The following is a 24907-nucleotide window of genomic DNA, read 5'->3' as shown; positions in this document are numbered from 1 at the left end:
TGAAATGTGCTTGAACTAAAATATGTTATTATTTTTATTATTAAAGGACAACCGATGCCCCTGGACAAGTTGTGTCCAAAAATGACTTCTACTGAGCATATTTTAAAAAGATTCCACCGCATACAGCTATATTTTACGTTTTAAGACTCACGCTGAATATTCAGGAAGTCTTGTTTTTGAGTTGGTGATGTCACGTCAGGAACGCCCCTGACCGAGAAAGAGACACACAATGCATTTTGCGTACTTTGTTTGGTCTGAAAACATCGTGTTGATGGCGAATTTAGAAGGAAAACACAAATATTGCGATGGTGAATCGTTGTGTGTTGCACCAAGACTACTATTGGATACTAGTTGACACAAATTCCCAGCAGACAAATCAGCTCTTTTCCAACTGAGCTTGGGCGCCATCTTGTGCATTTTCTGGGACGCTACATTGGAGTCCTGACGGCTCGAATTGATACGGAAGGACTTCTTTAATCAATTGCAAACATTTATGCTTTCCTCTTCAGAACTATTTGAATCATATTCATAACTGGATGAGTAACAAGAAAGTATCTTCTCCGAACCTGAAGCCATTGTTTTGATTCTAGAGCAAGGCAGTGTGTGACCAAAAGTGACGTCACGAACAATGGGCGGGACCTTCTGAAACTCGACATCTCCGAGGTCATTTTGAAGTAGTTTTGGGACACTTTAAGTCATTTTTATTGTTGTTTTGCACTTGACTAAATGCGTATTTTGGGTATTTTCGATGCTATAAAACGTTTTACTGATGTCAGTTAGGAAACAAAAAAATGGTGTCGGTTGTCCCTTAAAGGACAACCGACATCACTTTTTTATTTCTTTATCTAAAACATGCAACTAAAACATGCAGTATGGTATTTTTGTTCAAATGCAAAACACCAATAAAAATGACTTAAAGTATCCAAAATCTGCAAAAAATTAGCTGTGAATTGGGCAATTTTAGAAAGTCCCGCCCCCACTTCGTGACGTCACGCCAAGACGTCTTGCATTGCTGGAGAATCAAAACATTGGCTTCAGATTCGGAGAATATGCTTTCTTGTTACACATCCAGTTATGAATATGATTCAAATAGTTCTGAAGAGGAAAGCATACCTGTTTGCAATTGATTAAAGAAGTCCTTCCGTGTCATTTTGAGGCATCTGGACTGCAATGTAGCGTCCCAGAAAAGAGGCAGAAAATGGCGACCAAGCTCTCTGTGAGGAATTAATCAGCCCGTTTCCACAGGCTGATAAATTCCTTATATGGAGCTTGGTCGCCCTCTTCTGGCTCTTTTTGGTGCAACATGACGTTTTCAGACCAAACAAGCACAGCAAAATGCATTGACGTGATGGAAGGACTGCTACAATGTGTCCCTTTTTTTTCGGTCAGGGGCGTTCCTTCAGTGACGTCACGTACGGACTCGTCACCAACTTAAAAACAAGACTTCCGGAATATTTAGTGAGGGTCTTAAAACGTAAAATATAGCTTAATGCCGTGGAATATTTGTAAAATACACTCAGTAGAAGTCATTTGAAGCCATTTTACAAATTATGGACACAACTTGTCTGAAGACGTCGGTTGTCCTCTAAGAGACTGAATATGGCCCTTCACAACTTATCGTTGTTTTGAAAAGGCCTTTTGTAATTCTAACATTCTTTGCATTCACAAAACTATATCTTTTTGTTTTTTGAAGGTGACTTTAAACTTCAATGTTTTTTGGGGGGGGCGTGGGCATGGTAACTTCCTCACGGAGAATGGGTCAAGGCACCGTGTGGGGGGGTCAGCTGAGACCAGTCTGAAGGACAAAGGCAGGTGCAGTGGGGGTTCCGAGTGGGCGGGACGACGTGAGGCGGAAACTGGGTGGAGTTGGCACGCAGACGCTAACGTGATTGGCTAAGAGTTGTTCGGGGGCGGGGCCACGTCTCCGCCATATAAAAACAAATTCAGCTCTCGCCTCCAATCGCTGGCAACGAATTGAGCACGCGAACGACGGATCTCGCCCGTTTTTAAATCAGCGAGAACGTCGCTTGGAGGTGGTTTTCCCCGAGCGAGGCACGTCGAGTGTGTGTGCCGTCGCTCGCCCGAAAAGGTTTTGACGAATGCCGGGCCGCCGTTGAAGCGGAGCGAAGTCAATTCGGCCGATGTGCGCCTCCGGAGGTTTGGCCGGCTCGCCAATGCTTCTGCATCAGTTTATGAACGGAGCCCTGGAAGCCATGCAGCACCCCGCGGCGCTCCAGAAGGACACCACTTTTACCAAAATCTTCGTCGGCGGCCTGCCCTACCACACCAACGACGCCTCGCTGCGAAAGTACTTCGAGGCCTTTGGGGACATCGACGAGGCCGTGGTGATCACCGACAGGCAGACTGGCAAGTCCCGAGGATACGGCTTCGTAAGTACGAACGAGATACGACGAGTCGCCGTGAAGGAAAACAGTCCACGTGCCGCCCACACACTTTCACGCGTTTGTTTTTTGCCGTCCAAATACTGTTGGATCTTTTATTAGTGCCTTTCCGCGTGAACACGTTCGTCCTTGTGCCACGCAAGTCGACTTTATGCCCCGCTTGCGGAACTGGAGTGTCTTTCCATCCTCGCCAGGATGAGGATCACACAAGTTAACTAAGTAGATTATATTTCCACACGTGTCCGCCCCCTAGACCCCCCCCCCCAAACTCAGCCCCGAACAAGCCGGTTGGGGGGCTTAAGTGCAGCCCCCTCGTTCCTTTCTATGGAGCAGCGGCGACGGGAGAAGATTGACCTTGCGCGGCGTTGCCCTCCATTGTCACAGACGGAAGCGCCCGCATTGCTCACATGATTTACGACACAACTTGGCCGCTTTGGAGAAGAGAATTAAAGTCTTTATCGCGTGAATGTTTGTTTTGCACTAACTCGCCTCCCGAAAACGTCACGCGTTCATAAGTCACTGTGGGATTGCTTAAAAAGGGCAGAGAACCAAAAAAGTGTTTTGTTGCCTTCTCTGGGGCCTCGCTAATTAATAGGTGACTTATCTCGCCCGCCTGCTAGATCAAACCGGCCTTTCGTTATCCCTTTGACACAAAGCACAGAAGCCGTGTGAGCAATGCAAATATTTACCAGAACTGTGGAACTACCCATCGGCGCTAGTTTGGTCGGGCCAAAGAAGGAATGGAAAAGTGTTTTGCGCGCGCCCGTACGCACTCGCGCGCCGTATGTTTACAGGCGGTGTGAGAGACAATTGCTCGTTGTTTACACGTCAGTTACCAAACTGGCGAAAACTGCCCTGCTAGTCTTGTTGCTAACGGTTGAAGTGCGGGGACCGGTGAGACTTGTCCAACAGGCTCGTTCGGGTGGATGTGCCGCCTTCTGTCACCCGCGCGCACGTTTAGTTGACCGACAAACGGCTCGCTTTGGTCGGGGGAGGGGGGCGACGGGGAGGGGGGCTGCCCTCAAGCCGAGTTCACCTTTTATCCAAACACGTGTCGGATTGGGAATTAGTGGGACCCCCGCAGTGAGGCTCCAGAGTGTCAACAAAGCCTCGTTCCAGACGTTGGGAGGGTTGCTCACCTTGCTGTTGTCGAAAATGCCCTCCTGCCTGTCTCCAGAAACAACAATGGCAGTGGCCTCCGTTCATTCGAATGCACTTTTCACCACTCGCTGAGTTGACCGAAGCCACCGAATCGAGTCGGCAGAACCGAAACGGGCGAGCGGGTTCGTCTAATGCCATGAGTGAGAGAGGAGGGAGTGGGGGCGACCCCGCTTCCATTCATATTTTGACAGGCGTGCCGCTGCCGCCGCCGTAGGGAAATAAGCGTCGACTTTGTTTGTAATAATAACAACAACAATAATAATAATACATTCAATTTATAAGCGCCTTTCAAAACTCTCAAGGTCACTTTACAGCCACAGGATAAGTTTTTCTTTCGGTGCGTTCACTCAACTCGGAAGTAACTCAGATAAAAAACAAGCGAGCTAATAGATAGCTACCTAGATAGATATATAGCTATTCAGCAAATAGTCAGCTAGCTAGATAGCTATTAAGCTAATAGACAGCCACCTAGATAGCTCATAGATTGCCAGCCAGCAAGATAGCTAATATATAGCAAATAGCTAGCTACCTAGGTAGCTAGCCAAAGCAGTTCCTGACGAACGAAGAGGGATTCAAAGTGTCCTTTCAGCAGAGGGTCAGAAACGTCAGGGTTCAAATCTCATGTCCAACGTAAATTTGCTTCGATTCTTTATTCCGGTGGAAAATTTTGAATTGACTCCGTTTAATTTAATCAAGTGCCTCCATTAAGTAAAAGGATCTGGGTCCAATTTTTAGTCGACTATACTGTACAGCAACTAAAAACAGCATATTTGAATCCATTCTCTGAACGCAGCCACTTGATAAAATACAATAACAGTAAATTGCACACACCATTTTTCACAGCACACAAATGTGTCTTTAAACTTAAAGGATACCCTCTGTGATATTTGAGAGGACAGAGTGGACATCTTTGTTGTAATACCATGGAGACACTTTTACACTTAAAAAAATTAAATAAAACATGGCAGAGATAACCATGAATACAAACCTAATCACATTGCTATTGTGTATGAGAACAAACAAACGGCCGTGGGATTTGGGTTGTTTGTTTTCTCAAAGGAAGATTTTGGACAAGGCAACATGTCAGCTTCCAGATACTGGTAACGTCCGATATACGACTGACTCGACTTACGACTCAGAGTCTCTATTCAACATTTTGAATGAATTTCGACTTACGATCATTTTGACTTACGACCGTTTAGTCAGAACGTAACCTGGTCGTAGGTCTGATGTAACCTTTATATATAAGCGTGGTCCTCAGTTTATACACTGTGAAGTGGAAAAAAACGACAGTGCATTAGGTAATTTTTGTTGGGGCAATTTGGCCAAAGAATGAAGGGAACGTTTTGTAAAAAAAACAACTTGGCAAGTTGATTTGGGGCAAGCGACTGGCTTGCTTTGTTGTGATCACATTATTGCCATCACTTTATATTGTAAAGTTGTTCCAGCTTAAATGACCATTTTTAGCCCACCAAAAGACAGGTTTTATTTATTTATTATATTTATTTATTTATACTGCGCATATTATTTTTGTATTTTTAATGTTTTTGTTTTATTTTATTATTTATTTTATGGTATCGGTATTTATTTATTTATTTGTTTGTTTGTTTATACTGTGCATATTATGTAAGTATTCTTTTATTTTTTTATTCTTTTATTTTATTTTAGTACTTATTTTATGGTATCGTATTTATTTATTTGTACTGTGCATATTATTTTAGTTTTTTTATTTTATTATTTCATTGTTTTATTTTATTGTTTATTTTATGGTATTGTTATTATTTAACTGTGTAATTATTTAATTATACTGTGCGTATTATTTTAGTATTTTTTTATTTATTCATTTTATTGTTGTATTTTATTATTTATTTTATGGTATCGTTTTATTTATTTATTTGTGCATTTATTTATTTATGAAATTTATTTATTTATTTGATAACAGACCACAAATTCAACCAAGTGATTGTTACCGTTTACAATGTCGCTCGTCAGGTCACGATGACGGACCGGGGGTCAGCTGAGAGAGCCTGCAAGGATCCCAACCCCATCATCGACGGTAGAAAGGCCAACGTCAACCTGGCCTACCTTGGTGCCAAACCTCGCAGCATCCAAACAGGTGGGATGTGTTTGTTCTTTTTTTGGTGAACGTAGTTCTTGTGCGAGTTGTACATTGCAAAGTATTCCTCACTCTCTCGCACGCCAATATTTGCCAAATATTCGTCATACTTGTTTATGAACGACGAGGGAAAACTTTCAAGGTCACTTTACAGTCACAGGATCAGTTTTTCTGTGGGTGAGCAGCGGCAGCCACACGCGCCAGCGTTCACTCAATCCGGAAGTAACTCGAATGGATAGAAAGCTAGCTAGCTAAGAGATAGCTACTTATAATAATAATACATTAACTATAGCTATCTATTGACTGTCTAGTGGCTAGCTAGCTGGCTAGATGGCTATCTATTAGCTATCTCATAGCTAGCTAGCTAGTTTTTTTTGTTTATTTGAGTTATTCCGGGTTGAGTGAACGCTGGCACATGTGGCTGCCGCTCCTCACTCACAGAAAAACGTAGCCTGTGACTGTAAAGTGACCTTGAGAGTTTTGAAAGGCACTTATAAATGAAATGTATTATTATTATTATTATTATTATTATTATTATTATTATTAAGAAAAGGAATGGAAAGGCTCCGTGTCTAAACGTTTCCACTTGAATGAGCTCAAATTGGATGGCGATTATCAGCTCTGAATGAAATCTGCTCCCCTGACCAGGTTTTGCTTCTGGTCTTCTCATCGACTGCGTGGTCATTTATATTATATATATTTATATTATATGGTATTCTGTTTGTGATTGTATTTTATTTCTTATAGTACCTTTGCTTGTCTGTGACTGTAAAGTGTCCTTTAGAGCTTTGAAAGGCGCTTAAAGGACAACCGACACCATTTTTTTGTTTCCTAACTGACATCAGAAAAAACTTTTATAGCAGCTAAAATACCCAAAACACGCAGTAAAGTCTCGTTATATCGATATTCTCGGGAGTCTGAACAAATATCGATATAACCGGACTATCGATATATCCGATCCTGCGGCATGTAAATTTTCTCCTTGCGTTCATAGAAATAGTATCGTAATAAGCAGTACTATCGATATAACCGATATCGATATAACGAGACTTTACTGTAGTAGTCTTGGTACAACACACAATGATTCACCATTGCGTTATTTATGTATTTTCCTTCTAATTTTGCCATCAACACGAAGTTTTCACACCAAACAAAGAACCCGAAATGCATTGTGTGTCGCTTTCTCGGTCAGGGGCGTTCCAGACCTGACGTCAGGCATTGTCATCAACCTGAAAAGAAGACTTTCTGAATATTCAGCGAGAGTCTTAAAACGCAAAAATATAGCTATATGTGGAGGAATCTTTGTAAAATGCGCTCAGTCGGAGTCATTTGAAGTGATTTTACAAATTATGGACGCAACTTATGCAGAGGTGTCGGTTGTCCTTTAAAATGTCATGTATTATTATTATTATTATTATTACATCATGTCCCGATTTCTCTGCTTGGTACCGATGGCGGCCCATATTTTCTTTCCACAATGAGAGACAGACAGCCCTTTCCGTGGAAAAGCGCTCACTTGAAAATGGGCAACATTGCAGCGATGCGACTGTATGGCGCATTGTTTTGCGGCCGCAGAGACGAACAGGCCCCTGCTCTGTCTCGCCGTCTTCTCTGTGTATTGTTCTCCGGTCCTCCTCTGCAAATGCTAATGGCTGACCGTCCACCTCGTATCTTGCAGGCATATCCATCGGAGTTCAGCCCATTCACCCGGCATTCATCCAAAGGCAGTATGGGTAAGTGAAAGTGGGCGGGGGCGCTTGCTGCCTACGTGCGTGGGGGTCTTGTGTTAAAGGCTTTTGTGCAGTGGCACGAGGCCGTCGTCGTTTCTTGGACAAACGGGGCCCTCTGGGAAGTATCTGTCAGTTTGTGAACTTGCTTGCAACTCCGGAGAGGGGAGCGCATTAGCATACTTGAAATTTCTAGGCCGGGGGGGGGGGGATCGCTCACACCTCGGCGGGAATCGGCGGGCATTGGGGAGGTACGCGCGTGACTGACTCGTCAAAGTTTTGTCACAAGCTTGTCGACTCGGCCGCCGCAAGCGGACCCAGAATACAGACGCTTCCCAACTTACGAACGAGATACGTTTTGAGCGGTCGTTCGTAAGGTGAATTTTGTCGTAAGTTGCTTCAGTGCTATATTTTGGATGGCATGTATGTTTAAAGGACAACCGACACCTTCGAACAAGTTGCGTCCATAATTTATAAAATCATTTCAAATGACTTCGACCGAGCGCATTTTACAAAGATTCCGCCACATATAGCTATATTTTTGCGTTTTAAGACTCTCGCTGAATATTCAGAAAGTCTTCTTTTCAGGTTGATGACAATGCCTGACGTCAGGTCTGGAACGCCCCTGACCGAGAAAGCGACACACAATGCATTTCGGGTTCTTTGTTTGGTCTGAAAACTTTGTGTTGATCCGTGTTGATGGCAAAATTAGAAGGCAAATACATAAATAACGCAATGGTGAATCGTTGTGTGTTGTACCAAGACTACTAAAACGGTTTTCTGATGTCAGTTAGGAAACCAAAAAAGGGTGTCGGTTGTCCTTTAAGTCAAACACTGAATGGGGATGTATAAAACACAGATGCTCTAACAGTCGTAAAATAAATTCACACCTACTGTTGCTCTTCCTGTGAGGCAGTTTCAAGTCCTAAATTAATCCTTTGAAGGAATTTCTCAAGTCCTAAATTCTGTTCAAAGCCAGATCTCCTAGATGAACATGACAGGTTAACAGGCTGTGTCTGATTACCTCAGATTGACCCCAGGTTTCTCTGTGCTTCCATTGTGTATTCTAGTCACACATGTTCACTAAGCATATAGCCGCATGATAAAATATGATAACTTCTATTCTGTCTAACCTCCATCAATCCTATACTCGCAATAATGTTTGTAAGTTGGGGAGTGTCTGTAGTGTGTGACAATAATTATATACCACCCACCCAACAAACGATCCCCCAGTCTTCAAACGGCGGTGATTGTCTATTCATGTACCATGAAATCAACCCACATTGGGTATTAATGACCCGTCGGGAATATGCCCCATCTTGTTCTGGAGTCTCGTGTCCCTACTTCCGTTACCATGGCGATGGCGGTCTACACCAAAAGCCCCCCCGGGGTTAGGAAATGTGCGGTTTTTAGGTACGTCGGCGGCAGGTGCCGGCTCCCGTTACGGCCTTTTTAATCACCCAAAGCCACCACCCCGGGGGGGGGAGGCCACACCAAGCACCTGTCCTGCGGACCCCCGAGTCTCGGAGATGTTGAGTGACAGACGCGGGCCTCCCTAAGACGCGCGGCCGACAAGTGGCTTTTCTTTCAGCCTCTTCTCCCCTCCTTGACAACATATGGCGAGCTCAAGTGGGATCATAAGCAGAAATTGAAGCGTTGGATACGCTGTGTGTGTGTGTGTGTGTGTGTGTGTGTGTGTGTGTGTGTGTGTGCGTGTGTGTATGTGTGTTATGGCTGTGGTCAGCAGATGCTTTGGACTGTGAGGATCAGAGGAGTTTAGGCAAGTGTCGTTGTTTTCATAACCACAAGTCCCACCACATTTGCTCACACTTTCTTTTCATTTCTAGAAGTGTATTCTTTGTATTTAAATGAGAGTAGTTCCTGTTTATAAGTTGCACCCAAAAGCCTTGCTTTTCTTAAAAGGATGACCCTCTGCGCCTTATATGCCGGTCGGTGCGCCGTATAAACCGGAAAATATGTTACAGTGATACCTTGGCTTATGAAGTTAATTGGTTCCCAGACAGTGTGTAAGGTGAAAAGTGTGTATCCCAAAAATTAATTTCCCATAGGAAACCATTAAAATGAGAATAATCCATTCCCAGGTCCCCATTAAACATAGTTTTCTACTTTCTAATTTTCTAAGCCTTAATAGGTGCTTTCTCTGCGATAAGTTTACCTAGTTCTTCATCAATTGTGTTCTGTTTAGCTGGGTTGATAGCTTTTTGCATCAAGTGTGCTTGTGCGGGTTATTTGTGGAGCCTGATTGATGGGAATGTTAACCTTGCAGGCTACACTCTGCCTTTTAACTATCAAAGTTGAAACAAGTCAAAATTTCACTGTTTTCTATCCATTTTGTCACGCTCTCTCTGTCGTCTGCCTGTCTCTTTCATGTTTAAACCACCTCCCCTCATTGCTCCAATCATGTGGCTTTAACCGACGATCGGGGGAGGGGTATAGAGGACCAAAACAAGCCAGCTGCCATTTTCTTGTTAGAAGAACGGGCTTGTTCGCGAACGACACACCACTCATTGTGGCAGCTCCGTGTGTATCCCGAAAAATAGTTCGTATGCCAAGGTAAAATGTTCATAAATTAAACGTTCGTAAACCGAAAAGTTTGTAAGCCAGGGGGTTTGTAAACCGAGGTATCACTGTATTTATTTTTTCAGTCACTTGCCTAGCTATGACCAGAGAGAAATTTCACACGCTTTGTGTGGGAGATAAGGTGGGGGCTGGTTTGCTAACCAAAGCGAGGAATGAGGTTTGCTTTTATTGTTTATTCTGTTTTTTTTTTCACGCGTTAAAGGCAAAAACGAACAGACATCAAATACAGGTAACATCCGACTTACGACCGAGTTCCGTTCCGACCAAACAGTCGTAAGTCAAAATGGTTGTAAGTTGAAATTCATTGAAAATGTTGAATAGAGACTCGGAGGCTAAATGACTCGCAAACTCCCCCCTCTGGTGACATCACAAAATCGATTGCTGTGCGAGAGTGAGATGCTTGCTGGCTGGCCAAAATTGTCGAACACGTTGCCGGCCTTAAAATGGAGGTCGTGGTTGTAAGTACAGGAGGTCGTAAGTGGAGCTGGTCGTAAGTCGGATGTTACCTGTATTCCTTCTTGGTTGAACGGCGCCTCAGCGTTTTTAATTTCCCGTAAAGATTCTTTTAGACCTGCCTATAAGTGAGGCAGCCTTTGGACCTTTCCCGCCCGTATTTGTGATACTTGGAGTATGCGTCAGGAAAGCTCCCCCCACAGCGGCCATTGTGTCAAAATGGCTGGCTCGCCATCAGCACAAAAGCGTCCGACCTCGGATATTCTGGCCCGTGTCCACCTTGGCCTGTCACCGGCTCGGGTTCTGTGCCGACCCCTCCGGCATCCTCTCGCTGCTTTTCTCTTTCGATAAAAGTTAAAATGAAAGCTCACGCCTCCGCATTGTCTGAATGAACTGGTTGCTTTTGTGCGGTCTTATCCTCCGCATTCCATCGTAAGGTACAGTGATACCTTGGCTTACGAACTTAATTGGTTCCCAGACAGAGTGTGTAAGGCGAAGTGTGTATCCCAAACATTAATTTCCCATAGAAAACCATTAAAATGAGAATAATCAGTTCCCGTGTAGGTTCCCATAAAACATACTTTTCTACTTTCTAATTTTCTAAGCCTTAAAACTACACAAAATATACCTTCTTTTATGCATAATAAAAATGTGATATTGTATTGTAATTAAAAAAATAAACTTTACTGTATAATAAAGTTGTTTTATTTACCTTTGTGATGGTTGTTGATGGCTTGATGGAATGGAGTGGCCGGTTTCATCAGCATTAAACAATTGATGAGGAACGTAGCCTTCTTCTTCCACCATCTTGAGGAATGATTCCTTGTAAGCTTCGGCAGCTTTATCGTCAGAACTGGCTGGCTCACCAGGACGAATGACACTATGAATCCCTGTATGACCTCAAGATGGCGCCCCCCTGTGTGGCTGCCTCCACAGCAGCTCTTTCCCTTTCTTGTCTACTTTTTCACTTCTTTACTTTTCCGTTTTTGTTTTGCCTAATCTCGTTCCATAAACCTACGGAGAGGAGATGGGCATCTTTTCTTTTGCTCATCGCCGTTATTTTTTACTTTTTCATCGCTCCTGTGAACGGGGAATCCACGCGCACGCGGAATCCCATTGTTTACAGTCGAGACCAGCTACTAGCGTGGCGGGCTAATAGCGGACTAGCGGCCGCCGCACCAGACATCCCCGATGAATTGAAGAGGAGGAAACGAGGATGTCGGGCCGGGAAAGATCGCCGCAAAAGAACGAGGAAATACCGACACGTTCTCCCGTCCGTCATCATGGGGAACGTGAGATCGCTCCCAAATAAAATGGACGAGCTGGCGGCGCTAACGCGACATCAGAGGGAGTACCGGGAAGCCAGCTTGCTACTCGTCACGGAGACATGGCTTTCGGCAATCACTCCGGACGCCCACGCAGAGTTGGAGGGCTTCCAACTCGTACGAGCGGACAGAAATGAAGGCAGCGGTAAGCAGAAAGGAGGGGGGATTGCTGTATTTGTGAATGACAAATGGTGCAATCCTGGGCACATCACGGTGAAGGAAAAACTTTGCACTCGGGACATCGAGCTGCTAGCCGTTAGCCTTCGGCCGCATTACCTGCCACGGGAATTCTCACACGTCATAGCCGTGACGACTTACATTCCCCCTACGGCAAATGGCGGCGCTGCCTCCGATGCCCTCATATCTGTTGTAAACAAGCTGCAAACCCAGTCCCCCAACGCCTTGTTTATCATCTCAGGGGACTTCAATCACATTTCCCTGAAATTCTCCCTCCCAACATTCACACAGTATGTAACTTGTGCCACCAGAGACAATAACATATTGGACCTATTTTATTCAAACGCCAAGGATGCATACAAACCCTCCCCCCTCCCCCCTCTCGGAAGAGCAGACCACAATATGGTTTATCTCCAGCCTGTGTACAAACCCCTTGTCCAGAGGCAACCAGCTGTGACCCGCACGATCAAAAGATGGTCCACAGAAGCTGAAGAAGCTCTGCGGGACTGTTTTGATTCAACCAGGTGGGAGCTCTTTACTGAGATTCATGGGGAAGACATTGACTCACTCACCAACACCATCACAGACTACATTAACTTTTGTGAACAAAACACCGTACCCACCAGGACTGTGCGGTGTTTTGCCAACAACAAACCATGGATTAATCCCGACATAAAAGTCCTCCTGAAGGAGAAGAAAAGGGCTTTTGTGTCGGGCAACAGAGAGGAACTGAAGGCCGTGCAGATCCAACTGAGGAGGAAGATCAGAGAGGGGAAGAAGGCCTACAGGATGAAAATGGAGGAGCAGCTGCAAGCCAGCAATGTCGCTGGTGTCTGGAAGGGCCTGAAAAACATCTCAGGCCACAAAAGCCCAGTGACATTGAACGAAAAAGACAAGGACTGGGCAGATGAAATCAACCGCTTTTTCAATCGGTTTGACAAGACGCCAGCCGCCCCCGGCCCACCGTCAACTTCACCTGTAGCTGCACCTGCACCAACTCTCACTGTGGCCTTACCCTCCCTGCCCCCTCTCACGACCAGCTTTCCACAACCAACATCTGCCCTCCCAACCGTTGCCACACCCTCAGCCGCCACTCTGCCTCCTGGTTCCTGCCTGTCTGTCACAACTGCGCAGGTGAGGAACCAACTGAGGAGGATGAAGGTGAGGAAGGCAGCAGGTCCGGATGACATCAGTTCCCGACTCCTCAAGACCCTCTTCACCCTCTACACCTCGGACTTCAACTACAACACCCCAACCTGCCACCTTCAGAAGTTCTCTGACGACTCAGCTATTGTCGGCCTCATTACAGAGGGAGACGATAGGGAGTACAGGGGACTGACAAAGGACTTTGTGGACTGGTGCCAGCAGAATCACCTCCAGATCAACACCGGCAAAACCAAGGAGCTGGTGGTGGACTTCTGCAGGAAACAATCCTCTCCTGCACCATTGAACATCCAGGGTTCGGACATTGAGAGGGTGACCTCCTACAAGTACCTGGGTGTTACTCTCAACAATAAACTGGACTGGACAACAAACACGGATGCCCTAATCAAAAAGGGACAGAGTCGCCTCTTCCTCCTCAGGAAACTGAGGTCTTTTGGAGTTCAGGGGTCACTCCTAAAGACTTTCTATGACTCTGTGGTGGCATCAGCCATCCACTATGGCATTGTCTGCTGGTCAGGCAGCATCACCACCCGGGACAGAAAAAGACTGGAGCGCTTTGTCAAGCGGGCCAGTTCTGTCGTGGGCTGCTCGCTGGACTCTCTAGAGGAGGTGGGCAACAGACGGACGCTAGCTAAACTAAAAGCTATGACGGACAGCCCCTCCCACCCCCTCCTGCCCATCCTGACAGCGCTGGGTAGCTCCTTTAGCCAGAGACTATTACACCCGCGCTGCAAGAAGGAGAGGTACCGCCGCTCGTTCCTACCGACTGCTGTCAGGCTTCACAATTCCCAATGATCACATGTGAAAAAAACAAAAAAAACTGGACACTTGTAAATATGGGTTGTTGCAATATATCTAAATGCATCTCTTGATTCTGCACTATGTACAGTCTTGTTTATAGAACGGTTTTTGCACATCTACATTTGCACAGTATACAGTTGACATTTTTATTTTGTTATGCTTAGAATATCTTGTTTTCTATCCTTTCACTCCCACCCCAACCCCATCCCTCTTCAATTGCTGCTGTGGACTGCAAATTTCCCCATTGCGGGACGAATAAAGGTATTCTGATTCTGATTCTGATGACGCTTAAAGTTCTCGAACAATTCGTGGCTAGCCTTGACATCATCAATGGATAATGAAGTTCCAGGTTGCCTCTTGACGATATCCGAGTGAAGTTGCTGTGCTTTCTCTGCGATAATTCTACCTAATTCCTCATCAATTGTGTACTGTTTAGCTGGGTTGATAGCTTTTCAAGTGTACAGATGGCTCGTGCGGGTTATTTGTGGAGCCTGATTGATGGGATATTTTAACCTTGTATCAAAGTTGAAACAAGTCTAAATTTCAGTTTTCCATGCATTTTCTCGTTCTCGTCCCGAGGCTGCCTGTGCTTCCATTCGAAACATGCGAGGACCCCGGTTGTTTGTACTGATGGTTAATTCTTTAATGTGATTTCACTTGCATCATGAATCACCAACGTCACCACCGTAGAACTACAAACTAGTATAAAAATATAGCTATTATTTACACATAAACACTAAGACTTTACATCAATGAAATAAAATGTATGCAATAAAATCGTACTAACCACTTTGCCCGCTTTCCGCTCCGAAATGAAATATTTGATTTTCGTCCTTTTTATCTTTTCCTTGCTAAACAGTACAGCGATCAAGCATGTCCATTCTCGCTTTCTTCTCAGTGAAAATGAAACTAAAAAGTAGCGCGGAAAGTAAAACATGTACCGGAAGTGACAACAAACCAACGTAATGAATGTCAAGAAAATAAAGCACAGCCATTTCCTGGTCAACTATGGTATTACAGTTATAGACAAATGTATCAACAGCACTGTCGTTAGTTTGTTCTCCATTTTGGATCCATTTCATCCCTTCCTCAGATTTGATTCTTTCTGAGATTTTTGCCCCCGCATCGGCATCAAGTGTGTTTTTGTGATTTTGAAACCTTGACGTTGGCATATGTGTATTTTTTCTTGATATTCCTCATTGTGTCCAATTTTCTGGCAGCTGACGATCAGAGGACCCCCATGCCCTTATGCCCCCAGCCCAAATATAGGACTTATTCCGAGGAAGCAAATGTCCCACCCCCTGCCATCTCGTCTCTCCGCAAGGTGCCAGTGAATGGCTTGAGAGTGGCGTGGCGTGCGGTGTGCTGTGACGGATTGGAGTGCCTTTTTATCTTTTCCCGTTTGGCGTGCGAGTGATATGAAGTGAAGAGGTTGCACTGATTGCGGTGTGACTCTTTCCCTATTATGGCATGCTTTGGCCTTTGCAGTGGTTACTGGGGGATGGGTGAGGGGGGGGGGGCGTGTCAGGCTCGTGATTACATCTCTATACTTGCATGCTTCCATCTCTTATACTCCAAGGGTGTCAAAGTCCTTTTTTTTTGCCGAGGGCCACATTGTCATTACGGTTTCCACTCGGGGCCGTTATGAATTTGGGGAAGCGATTAGAATGTTTAACCCCTTCCACATATGACATATACAGGGATGAGAATTTTCCGCCGATCTGCGGATTTCTGACCTTTTCAGACCAAAATGACCAGATAAAACTAAATATGTACTCTTTTTTTTTCGCTGTTCATTTCCTGTTTCGGCTTGTGTTGGCGGAAAGCACCATTTTGATTGGATCATCTTGATTTGGTGTCGAAACATGTAAACGCCCCTTTTAAATAAGCGGACAAGTAAAAAAAAAAAAGACGGGTATCTACACTTCAAGTTGAATAGACCGAAGGATTCGCCTTTGTGGAGAGAACAGGTTCTAATGCGTTAGATTCTAATTTGCAATGAAACAATACCATCGATGAAACAGTCGAATGTTAACGTTAGCATCAATATATGTACCTCTGTGAGAGGCAGCAGAAAGCAAAGCAAGTGTGCAAGCTAATGAGCAGTGTGCAGGCTATCTAGCAGTAACCTTGCGTATGTACCCAGCAAGTTGACTTTAATTCCGATAGTTTGGCTGGATTTTTGCCAATCATGGGGAACAGAAAACCATTCATATTAATGGTGAGTATGATCACAAAGTTATTTTAAATAATACATTCTGACATTTTGTTGAAATAATATATATATATATATATATATATATATATATATATAGAGAGAGAGAGAGAGAGAGAGAGAGAGAGAGAGAGAGAGAGAGAGAGAGAGAGAGAGAGAGAGAGAGAGAGAGAGAGAGAGAGAGAGAGAGAGAGAGAGAGAGAGAGAGAGAGAGAGAGAGAGAGAGATGTCATTCTCATCCCTGCATATAGAGCGCACAACAAATTAATAAAGAACGAGTTTTCAGATTTTAAAATCAAGAATAATGACTGTTGTTGTGGTTTACATGGTGCAATTGGAAATTTGGGTTCGGATTTTAGCAATCATAGAATTTCACAAATTCGATTCGTTTTCGCAAGCCGAATAAAATGATGTGGCGGGCCATATTTGGCCCCCGTGTCTTGACTTTGACACCTGTGCCTTACCCGATTGATTCCACGGCGGCCTCGCTGTACTGATGTGATGGAAGCTTTTTTCTTCTTTTTTCTCAGTGAATGATATTTGTAGCAAGCGCCAATTGGCTTTTTCCTTTAATGCTCAGCAACTCAAAGAGTAAAATGTCAAGTTTTGAAAGCAAAAGGGTTCTGCAACCTTTTTTTACAAGGCACACTTGACATTCTTCATGGGGGGAAAAGTGAGCAAATGGAATGAAAACGTCTTAGGCCATCACGAGCTTTGCTTCATTGAGCCTTTCTGCAGTCCAATCATGGTGACAAAATGCGGCGGAAAATGCCATCACTCGGCACCCGCTTTCAGGTTTCAACCTCGTTTTTCTTCCTCATTAGATCTAATCATCTTCCATATGGAGGACTTGGTTTCAGAGACCTTTGGTCCCCAACCCCCGGTCCACAGACCGTTACCAGTCCGCGGATCAATCAATACAGAGTCGCAGACCGGGACACAAAATTTAATTACCGGTATTTATTTCAGTTTTTTTAAACTAAATTACCTTTGTTTTAAAAGACCGGATTCTACTCTCGGTTACGTCGAAAATAACATTGTGCCCCCTCCTGCCCGTCTCAGACATAGCTTTCAGCTGCTCTGCCCCCAAACTCTGGAACTCACTTCCTGCCAACATTCGTAGCACCTCCAAATCCCGTCTCAAAAGCCACCTATTTAAAATTGCGTTTTCTGTGTAGCTTGATCTCTTGTTTCTATTTATAACTGTATTTTATTTATTATTGTATCTATGCAGAGCGGCCCGTTTAACACGTCGGCTTCACAGTGCAGAGGTCGCCGGTTCGCGTCCCGCTCCGACCTCCCTGTGTGGAGTTTGCATGTTCTCCATGGACCCGCGTGGGTTTTCTCCGGGTCCTCCGGTTTCCTCCCACATTCCAAAAACATGCATGGCAGGCAGATTGAAGACTCCAAATTGTCCCTAGGTGTGAGTGAGAGTGACTGTTGTATGTCTTTGTGTGCCCTGCGATCGGCCGGCAACCAATTCAGGGTGTCCCCCGCCTCGTGCCCGAAGACAGCTGAGATAGGCTCCAGCAACCCCCGCGACCCTAATGAGGATTAAGCGGTACAGAAAATGGATGGATGGATTGTATCTATGCTTGTCTGTGACTGTTAAGTGTCCTCGAGGGGACTTTATTAGCTAGCTATTTGCTAGTTATTAGCTATGTAGCTGGCTCACTAGCTATCTAGCGAGCTATATATTAGATATCTGGCTGGCTAGCAAGCTAGCTATTAGCTATCTATTAGCTGGCGAGTTGGCTTTCTATGAGTGTGTTGAGTGAACGCTGGCGCGTGTGGCTGCCGCTGCTCACCCACACAAAAACTTATCCTGTGACTAAGTTTTGAAAGGCGCTTATAAATGACATGTATCATTGTATGAAAAAATACAGTATACAGTGGATTCACACAACACCACCCCTTCATCTGTGGTATAATTGTCAAGGATTGAGCGGTCCACAGTTACAAAAAAATGTTGAGGACCACTGCCCCACACCAAACAACTTTTATCGGCTGTCCAAGAGCAAGTACAGCACCTGACAGCAGCATTGATAAGCGACCTGCAGCTGGGGTGCGCGCGTTCATGCACGGCAGCTGTTTAAACACTCTGCTGTAGTGATGTGTCGTTGGCAAACGAGCCGGTTCTTAGAGCCGGATCTCTCAAGTGAACAAAGAGCCTCTTTTCCGCGCCCCCGTCTTCGGTTAAAGCCGCACATGATTGGTCAAGATCCGCGGCAGAGGCGGGATGGGAGAATTACAGACACACGCAGTGAGGTACTGCAGGACGCATGCACTGTTTTGGAGCCATTTGAGCAGGTCACTGGAGATCAGTGTCGACAGGTACAGTGGACAAATGTTATCACATTATGCTGTTAGATGGTTTGAAAGGAGAGTAAAAGAACCTATTTTCATAAAACAGCAAGATCGCCATGGTGGGGTGAGGTTCAATTTGGATCGTTCCTACAACTGATTTCTTAGGCAACATAGGCTTAGTTATGCTGATGAAGTGATACAAGATCAAATGGGGCAATCAGGCCAGTCGTAGACCCCATACTCAGGCAGGACAATAGAAGTAATCAGTCAGGACAATAGAAGTAATCAGTGTGGCCGCAGGGACTAGTCCTCTGCTCCCCCCAACCTGAGCGCAGGGACCAATTATAGCAGAGTCTGCCACCGCCATGTCTGGACAGTAGGGATATATATATAGGGCCTAAAACTACCAGCAAAAGATTTTAGTTCGTTGACGAAGCCTCTTGGATAAGAAGCGAAACGTCCGACACCTTCAAAGAAGTACAGATGACGGCTGAAGAAACCTTCACATCGGCATTATGCTGTTATTATTATTCAATTATTATATCTTTTACTAGTTGGTATGATAGCATTACTTGTGTGAAAAGCAAATTAGTGCCAGCTGATCATCAGACCAGAGTGGTTGGCTAACCGGGAAAGTCAAAGTTAGCGGATGCTCTCTGTGCACATATAAATCAAGCCATAAATAAAAAGATTTGATATAGTGTATTTTTTACATTCGTTTTTCACATAATTGTACATGGTTTTTTTGGGTAGTTAATTAATTTAAGCAACAAAAAAAATTGAGGGGCCATCTGCGAGCCAAAAGAGCCGATCTTTTTAGTGAGCCAAGCAAGCCAAAAGAACCGGTTCCCTGAAAAGAGCCGGAATTCCCATCACTACGCTGCTGGTGCCTGAACTTAAAAAGCTGCCTGTAACGGCTGACTCTGTCGTTCAAAGTGGACATCCCCTCATCCCCCTCCCCCCTCTGCATGCACTGGCGTCCCCGAGCACCACCGTTTGTTTCCCGTCAACACGGACCATGAGGGCGTAACGGCCTCTGTTTGGTCTTTTTGAACGCAATCAAAGTTGTGAAATTTCATGATGCTTGCTATCTGTTGGCTAGCTTGCTGGTAAGCTATTCACCTGCTAGCTATCTTTTAGCTATCTATCCAGCTAGCTGGCTATCTATGAGATATCTATTAGCTAGCTAGCTGTCTGGCTATCTATTAGCTATCTTGCTGGCTGGCTATTTACAGGTAACATCCGACTTACGACCTCCTGTACTTACGACCACGACCTCCAGACCCTATTTTTAACATTTTAAGAGAGTGAGTTTGTGAGTCATTTAGCCTCCGAGTCTCTATTCAACGTTTTGAATGGATTTTGACTTGCGACCCTTTGGTCAGAACGGAACTCGGTCGTAAGTCGGATGTTACCTGTATTACCTAGCTAGCTAGTTGGATGGCTATCCATTGGCTGTCGAGTGGCTGGCTAGTTTGCTGGATGGTTATCTAATACCTAGCTAGCACTTTATTTGCTATCTATTAGCTATCTAGCTGGCTCGTTAGCTATCGGGCTAGCTATCTATTATCTATCTAGCTGGCTCGTTAGCTATCGATCTATCTATCTATTATCTAGATAGCTGTGTAGATAGATAGCAATCTGCTATCTATTTGCTAGCTAGCTTGCTTTCTATCTAATTGAGCTATTCCGGGTTGAATGAACGCTGGCGCGTGTGGCTGCCGCTGTTCACCTACAAATTAACAGATCCTGTGACTGTAAAGTGACTGAGTTTTGAAAGGCGCTTATAGATGAAATGTATTACTATTATTATTATTATTATTATTATTATTAGCGTTCTAATAGCAAGCTGGCTAGTTTTTTTATTTATTTGAGTTATTCCGGGTTGAGTGAACGCTGGCACGTGTGGCTGCCGCTGCTCACCCACAAAAAAAACGATCCCGTGCCTGTAAAGTGACCTTGAGAGTTTTGAAAGGCACTTATAAATGAAATGTACGATTATTATGATGATTATTTTTTGTGCCATGCTGTGCGCAGGTTGGCCCCGCCTTACCTCTACCAGCAAGCCTACGTGCAGCCCAGCCTGGTGCTGCCGTCGACACTGACGGGCAGCAGCCCGTACCTGGACTACGGGGCGGCCTACACGCAGTACGCCCAGGCCGCCTTTGAGCAGCAATACCCCTACGCCGCCTCGCCCGCCGCTGGCTTCCTGGGTTACAGCTACGCCGCAAGCCCGGCCGCCGGTGTAGGGCCGGCCGCTACCGCCACGGCGACCAGCGGCGTACACGCCGCCCTGCCCTCGGGCGCCGGACCGGCCGCTGCCGCCGCCTTCCTGCACTACGCTCCGCAGCCGCAAATACAGCCCGACCGCATGCAATGAGCTGCGGTGGGGCGAGAAAAGGATGGCAAAATGGCCGCCGCCCTGTGTTCAGGGCATTTTCAGGAAAATGGGGGTGGGGGGGTTTCTTTCACTCGACGCAGTATCTGGATGTCCCCGTTGCTCATGGGCGGAGGCAGGGTGGGGTGGGGGGGTTTCTGCGACGCTTTAACTGTACAGGGTCGCTTCCAAGGGCTTGTAATAATAATATAATATTTTCATTTGTCATCGCCCTTTCAAAACTCTCCAGGTCACTTTTCAGTCACATGATCAGTTTTTCTGTGGGTGAGCAACGGCAGCCACACGCGCCGGCGTTCACTCAACCCAGAAGTAACTCTATAAATAGATAGAAATCTAGCTAGCTTGCTAACAGATAGCTAATAGATAGCCAGTTAGACAGTTAGCTAACTAGCTAGATAGCCATATAGCTAATAAATAGCCAGCTACAGACTTTACTATCATTATTATTGTTCGTCTAAAGAGTTTGATGTTTCTCATTAATCATAAGTAGGTTCGTTGTCAGATCTCCCAAACAAGTGACACGTCGATGTATCCCAGAGCTTGATCGTGGCGTGGAGTCGAGCAAGTCGTGCTGTGAAACGTCCGATGCTGAGCGGGTCTCTGCGAGTTGCGTGTGTGTCTGAGTCTGAGTCCGAATGATTCTGCCCCGTGATTCCCCCAATCTCTCTGTCCCACGCTGGCTACTCTTGGCCGGCGTGGGAATGCGTCAGGCTCACTTGAAACACATCAAAGGGTTGAAAGGCGCACTTCAAAGGCGTACACACGTCAGCGCTGCGATGCGCACGTGTGACGCCACAGGTGTTACCATTGCCCTTTATTAATTATTATTATTATCATCGATGAAAAGGTTTCTTCAGCCGTCATCTGTACTTCTTCGAAAGGAGGGACACAGATGAAGGCTGATGAAACATCGATGGACCACTCCTGCACGACTAAGAGCTTACACAGTTTTATTATTATTATTATTGTTATTGTTTATTATTATTTTCTATTTGCTATCTATCAGCTATGTAGCTGGCTCGCTAGCTATCTACCAAGCTATCTATTAGACATCTCGCTGGCTAGCAAGCTAGCTATTAGCCATCTATTAGCTTGCTAGTTAGCTTTCTATGAGTGAACGCTAGCGCATGTGGCTGCTCACCGGCAGATAAACCTATCCTGTGACTGTAAAGTGTCCTTGAGAGTTTTGAAAGGTGCTTAGAAATGAAATGTATTATTATTATTATTATTATTATTATTAGTCTTTCCATTGCCATTTATTATTATGTTTATTGATGTCATTGTTTCTTTGTAAACCATTGTTATTTTCATGTCTCTTGGCTTAATCAGTGGACGCCTGTGGTACATTTTGATTTGTATCTCAGCTGGAGCAGAGGGACACCGCCCTCCTTGGACGCCATTTTGGCTCCCAAAATGGACGACAGAATGTTTTGTCTCAACATCCAAGACATGGAGCTGCATTATTTTCTGCCTGAACAATATCAGGAAGACATTTTATTCTTTTTATTGAAGAGGACTTCATGAATAGTCTGCCCTTGCCCCCCTGCACCCCCCCTCTGTTCACCCAAATTTATTTCGCCAGGTGTGCAGATGATTTTTGTAACGTCTCCATTTTGAATCAATCGATCTTGGTTGTTTTAGGCGGCTGGTAAATGACCAATCGCAGTGCGTTGCCATCGGCTAGCATCCGCTAGCCAGCGGCTCGTGTCTTTTGCCCCCCCCGCCCCCCTCCTACCTGTCTCACTCTCACCACTTGTCCGAGCACTGCATTCAAGACATTTTCAGTCCTCAAGTACGTTGACATTATTTATATACTAGGTATTTATAAGAGGTACTTTGTTTAAGTGTTTGTTTTTTTCTTTTTTTCTACTCTTGACTGTAGTTGTAGCACTGATGCCAATTAACCTGCAGAGAAGCACACGGGCACCCGCATGCCCACCTGCCCGCATGGATTTTGTCACCATGTGGGGTGGGGCATTTTGTGCCAGCGCCGCTCCGGACGAGGCCTAATTTCACATCACTTTCTGCTTGTGTCAGCCAGTGATGTTTCTAGTCCTTTTGAGAAAAAGCCATACAACAAATTGAGAATAAAGAATTTGTACTTGGGCGTGGCGCCGCCATTTTGTTCCCCTTTACTCTCCAAAGCAAGGGTGTCAAAGTCATTTTTTGCCCCGGGCCACATTGTAGTTATGGTTTCCTCTCGAGGGCTGTTATGAATTTGGGGAAGCCGTTAGAATGTTTCATCCCCTCCACATAGTACATATAGAGCGTACAACAAATTAATGTAAAACTAGATTTCAAATCTGAAGTCAAGAATAATGACTGTTATTGTGGTTTACACCCAAAAATATGACATTTTGGTTAGGATTTTAGCCAGCATCATGGAATTTCACAAAAAAATGATGTGGCGGGCTGGATTTGGCAACCGACGTCTCCGGACAAGTTGTGTCCATAATTTGTAAAATGGCTTCAAATGACTTCTAGTGACCGTATTTTACAAAGATACCACCGCATATAGCTATATTTTACGTTTTAAGACTCGCGCTGAATATTCCGGAAGTCTTGTTTTTGAGTTGGTGACAAGTCCTCACGTTACGTCACTGAAGGTGACCGAAAAAAGACACATTGTAGCAGTCCTTCCATCACGTCAATGCATGTTGCTGTACTTCTTTGGTCTGAAAACCTCGTGTTGCACCAAAAAGAGGCAGAAGAGGGCGACAAAGCTCCATGTAAGGAATTCATCAGCCTGTGGAAACGGGCTGATTAATTACTTACACAGCCATATTTTTGATTCTCCAGCAAGGCAAGACTTCTTAGGGTGACACCACAAAAAAGGGGGCGGGACTTCTGAAAATGGCCACTTCCGGGTTCCTTTTTTTTTTTCAAATTTTGGACACTTCAAGTAATTTTTATTGGTGTTTTGCGTTTGACTAAAAATATCATACTGCGTGATTTGGGCATTTTAGATGCTACAAAACATTTTTCTGATGTCAGTTAGGAAACAAAAAAGTGATGTCGGTTGTCCTTTGAGGGACCACCAACCTCCCCCCCAAAAAAAGAATGTTGACACTCTTGACAAGTGCGTCATCATTGGTATGTGAAATTGGCGGTAAGATGGGGTCATGGGGTTCACTTAAAGGAGAACTGACACCTCCGGACAAGATGCATCCATAATTTGTTAAATCACTTCAAATGACTTCTACTGGCCGCATTTTACAAAGATTCCATAGCATATAGCTATATTTTACCTTTTAAAATTTGCGCTGAATATTCATGAAGTCTTGTTTTTGAGTTGATGACGATGGCCAAAGGGAATGCCCCTGACCGAGAAAGCGATACACAATGCATTTTTGGTACTTTTTTCTTCTGAAAAGACAAAATTAGAAGGAAAACTACATAAATAATGTGAATAATAATTGTTGTGTGGCAGCCAATTGCGGTAACATGCATCAAGAAGGTGTAAGTTTACACAAATTCCCAGCGGACAAATCAGCCATTTCCAACAGACCATAGTCGAAGGACAACGAGGAGCTAACCGAAGTTAGCGATGGATAACTCCTCTCGAGTCTGATCAACCAGCTCGTTTAATTATTTTGTTTAACGTATATAAGCCAAAGATGCTGACATTCTTCAGAACGGGGACCGAGCTCTTTGGTGTAGCCGAAAGGACGCTTCGAAGACAGTCAAACCTGGTACGTATTGTCATGCCCCTCAGCGCGACATGCACAACACAAGCACCGGACGTTACAGTATTATTTCGACGGTCAGTCTTTTCTTTGAATCGAACATGAATGCTTTTCTTCACCCTGCGATTAAATTCTAAATAACTGGATGAGTAACAAGAAAGGATCTTTTTCTGAATCTGAACTCTCTGACGCCATTGTTTTGATTCTGGAGCAAGTCAGTTTGTGAAGCAGTATCTTGACGAATGAGAATCAGAAAACAATTTATTTGAGATGTCACAAACGGGGGGCGTGGCTTTCTGAATCTCCAGTTTTGAGCTCATTAGTGGCAGTTTTGGACAACTTTAAGTCATTTTTATTGGTGTTTTGCGCTTGAT

The 24907-nt window shown here is 44.7% G+C and overlaps 1 protein-coding gene across 1 annotated transcript; it reads left to right on the top strand.

Annotated features, from left to right (window-relative positions):
• The first annotated feature begins 1953 nt into the window (after nucleotides 1–1953).
• Nucleotides 1954–22953, top strand: LOC148890835 (RNA-binding protein 38-like). Its single transcript, XM_089009557.1, has 4 exons — nucleotides 1954–2390; nucleotides 5556–5679; nucleotides 7358–7412; nucleotides 20487–22953. The coding sequence occupies exons 1-4, from the start codon at nucleotides 2142–2144 to the stop codon at nucleotides 20827–20829; spliced, it is 771 nt and encodes a 256-aa protein (XP_088865683.1). The 5' UTR covers nucleotides 1954–2141; the 3' UTR covers nucleotides 20830–22953.
• Nucleotides 22954–24907: the final 1954 nt, after the last annotated feature.

Source organism: Hippocampus bargibanti, linkage group LG12 (genome assembly GCF_051943395.1).
Source record: "Hippocampus bargibanti isolate YZ-2025 linkage group LG12, ASM5194339v1, whole genome shotgun sequence".
NCBI classification, from domain to species: domain Eukaryota; kingdom Metazoa; phylum Chordata; class Actinopteri; order Syngnathiformes; family Syngnathidae; genus Hippocampus; species Hippocampus bargibanti.
This window is presented reverse-complemented; position numbering and strand designations above follow the sequence as displayed.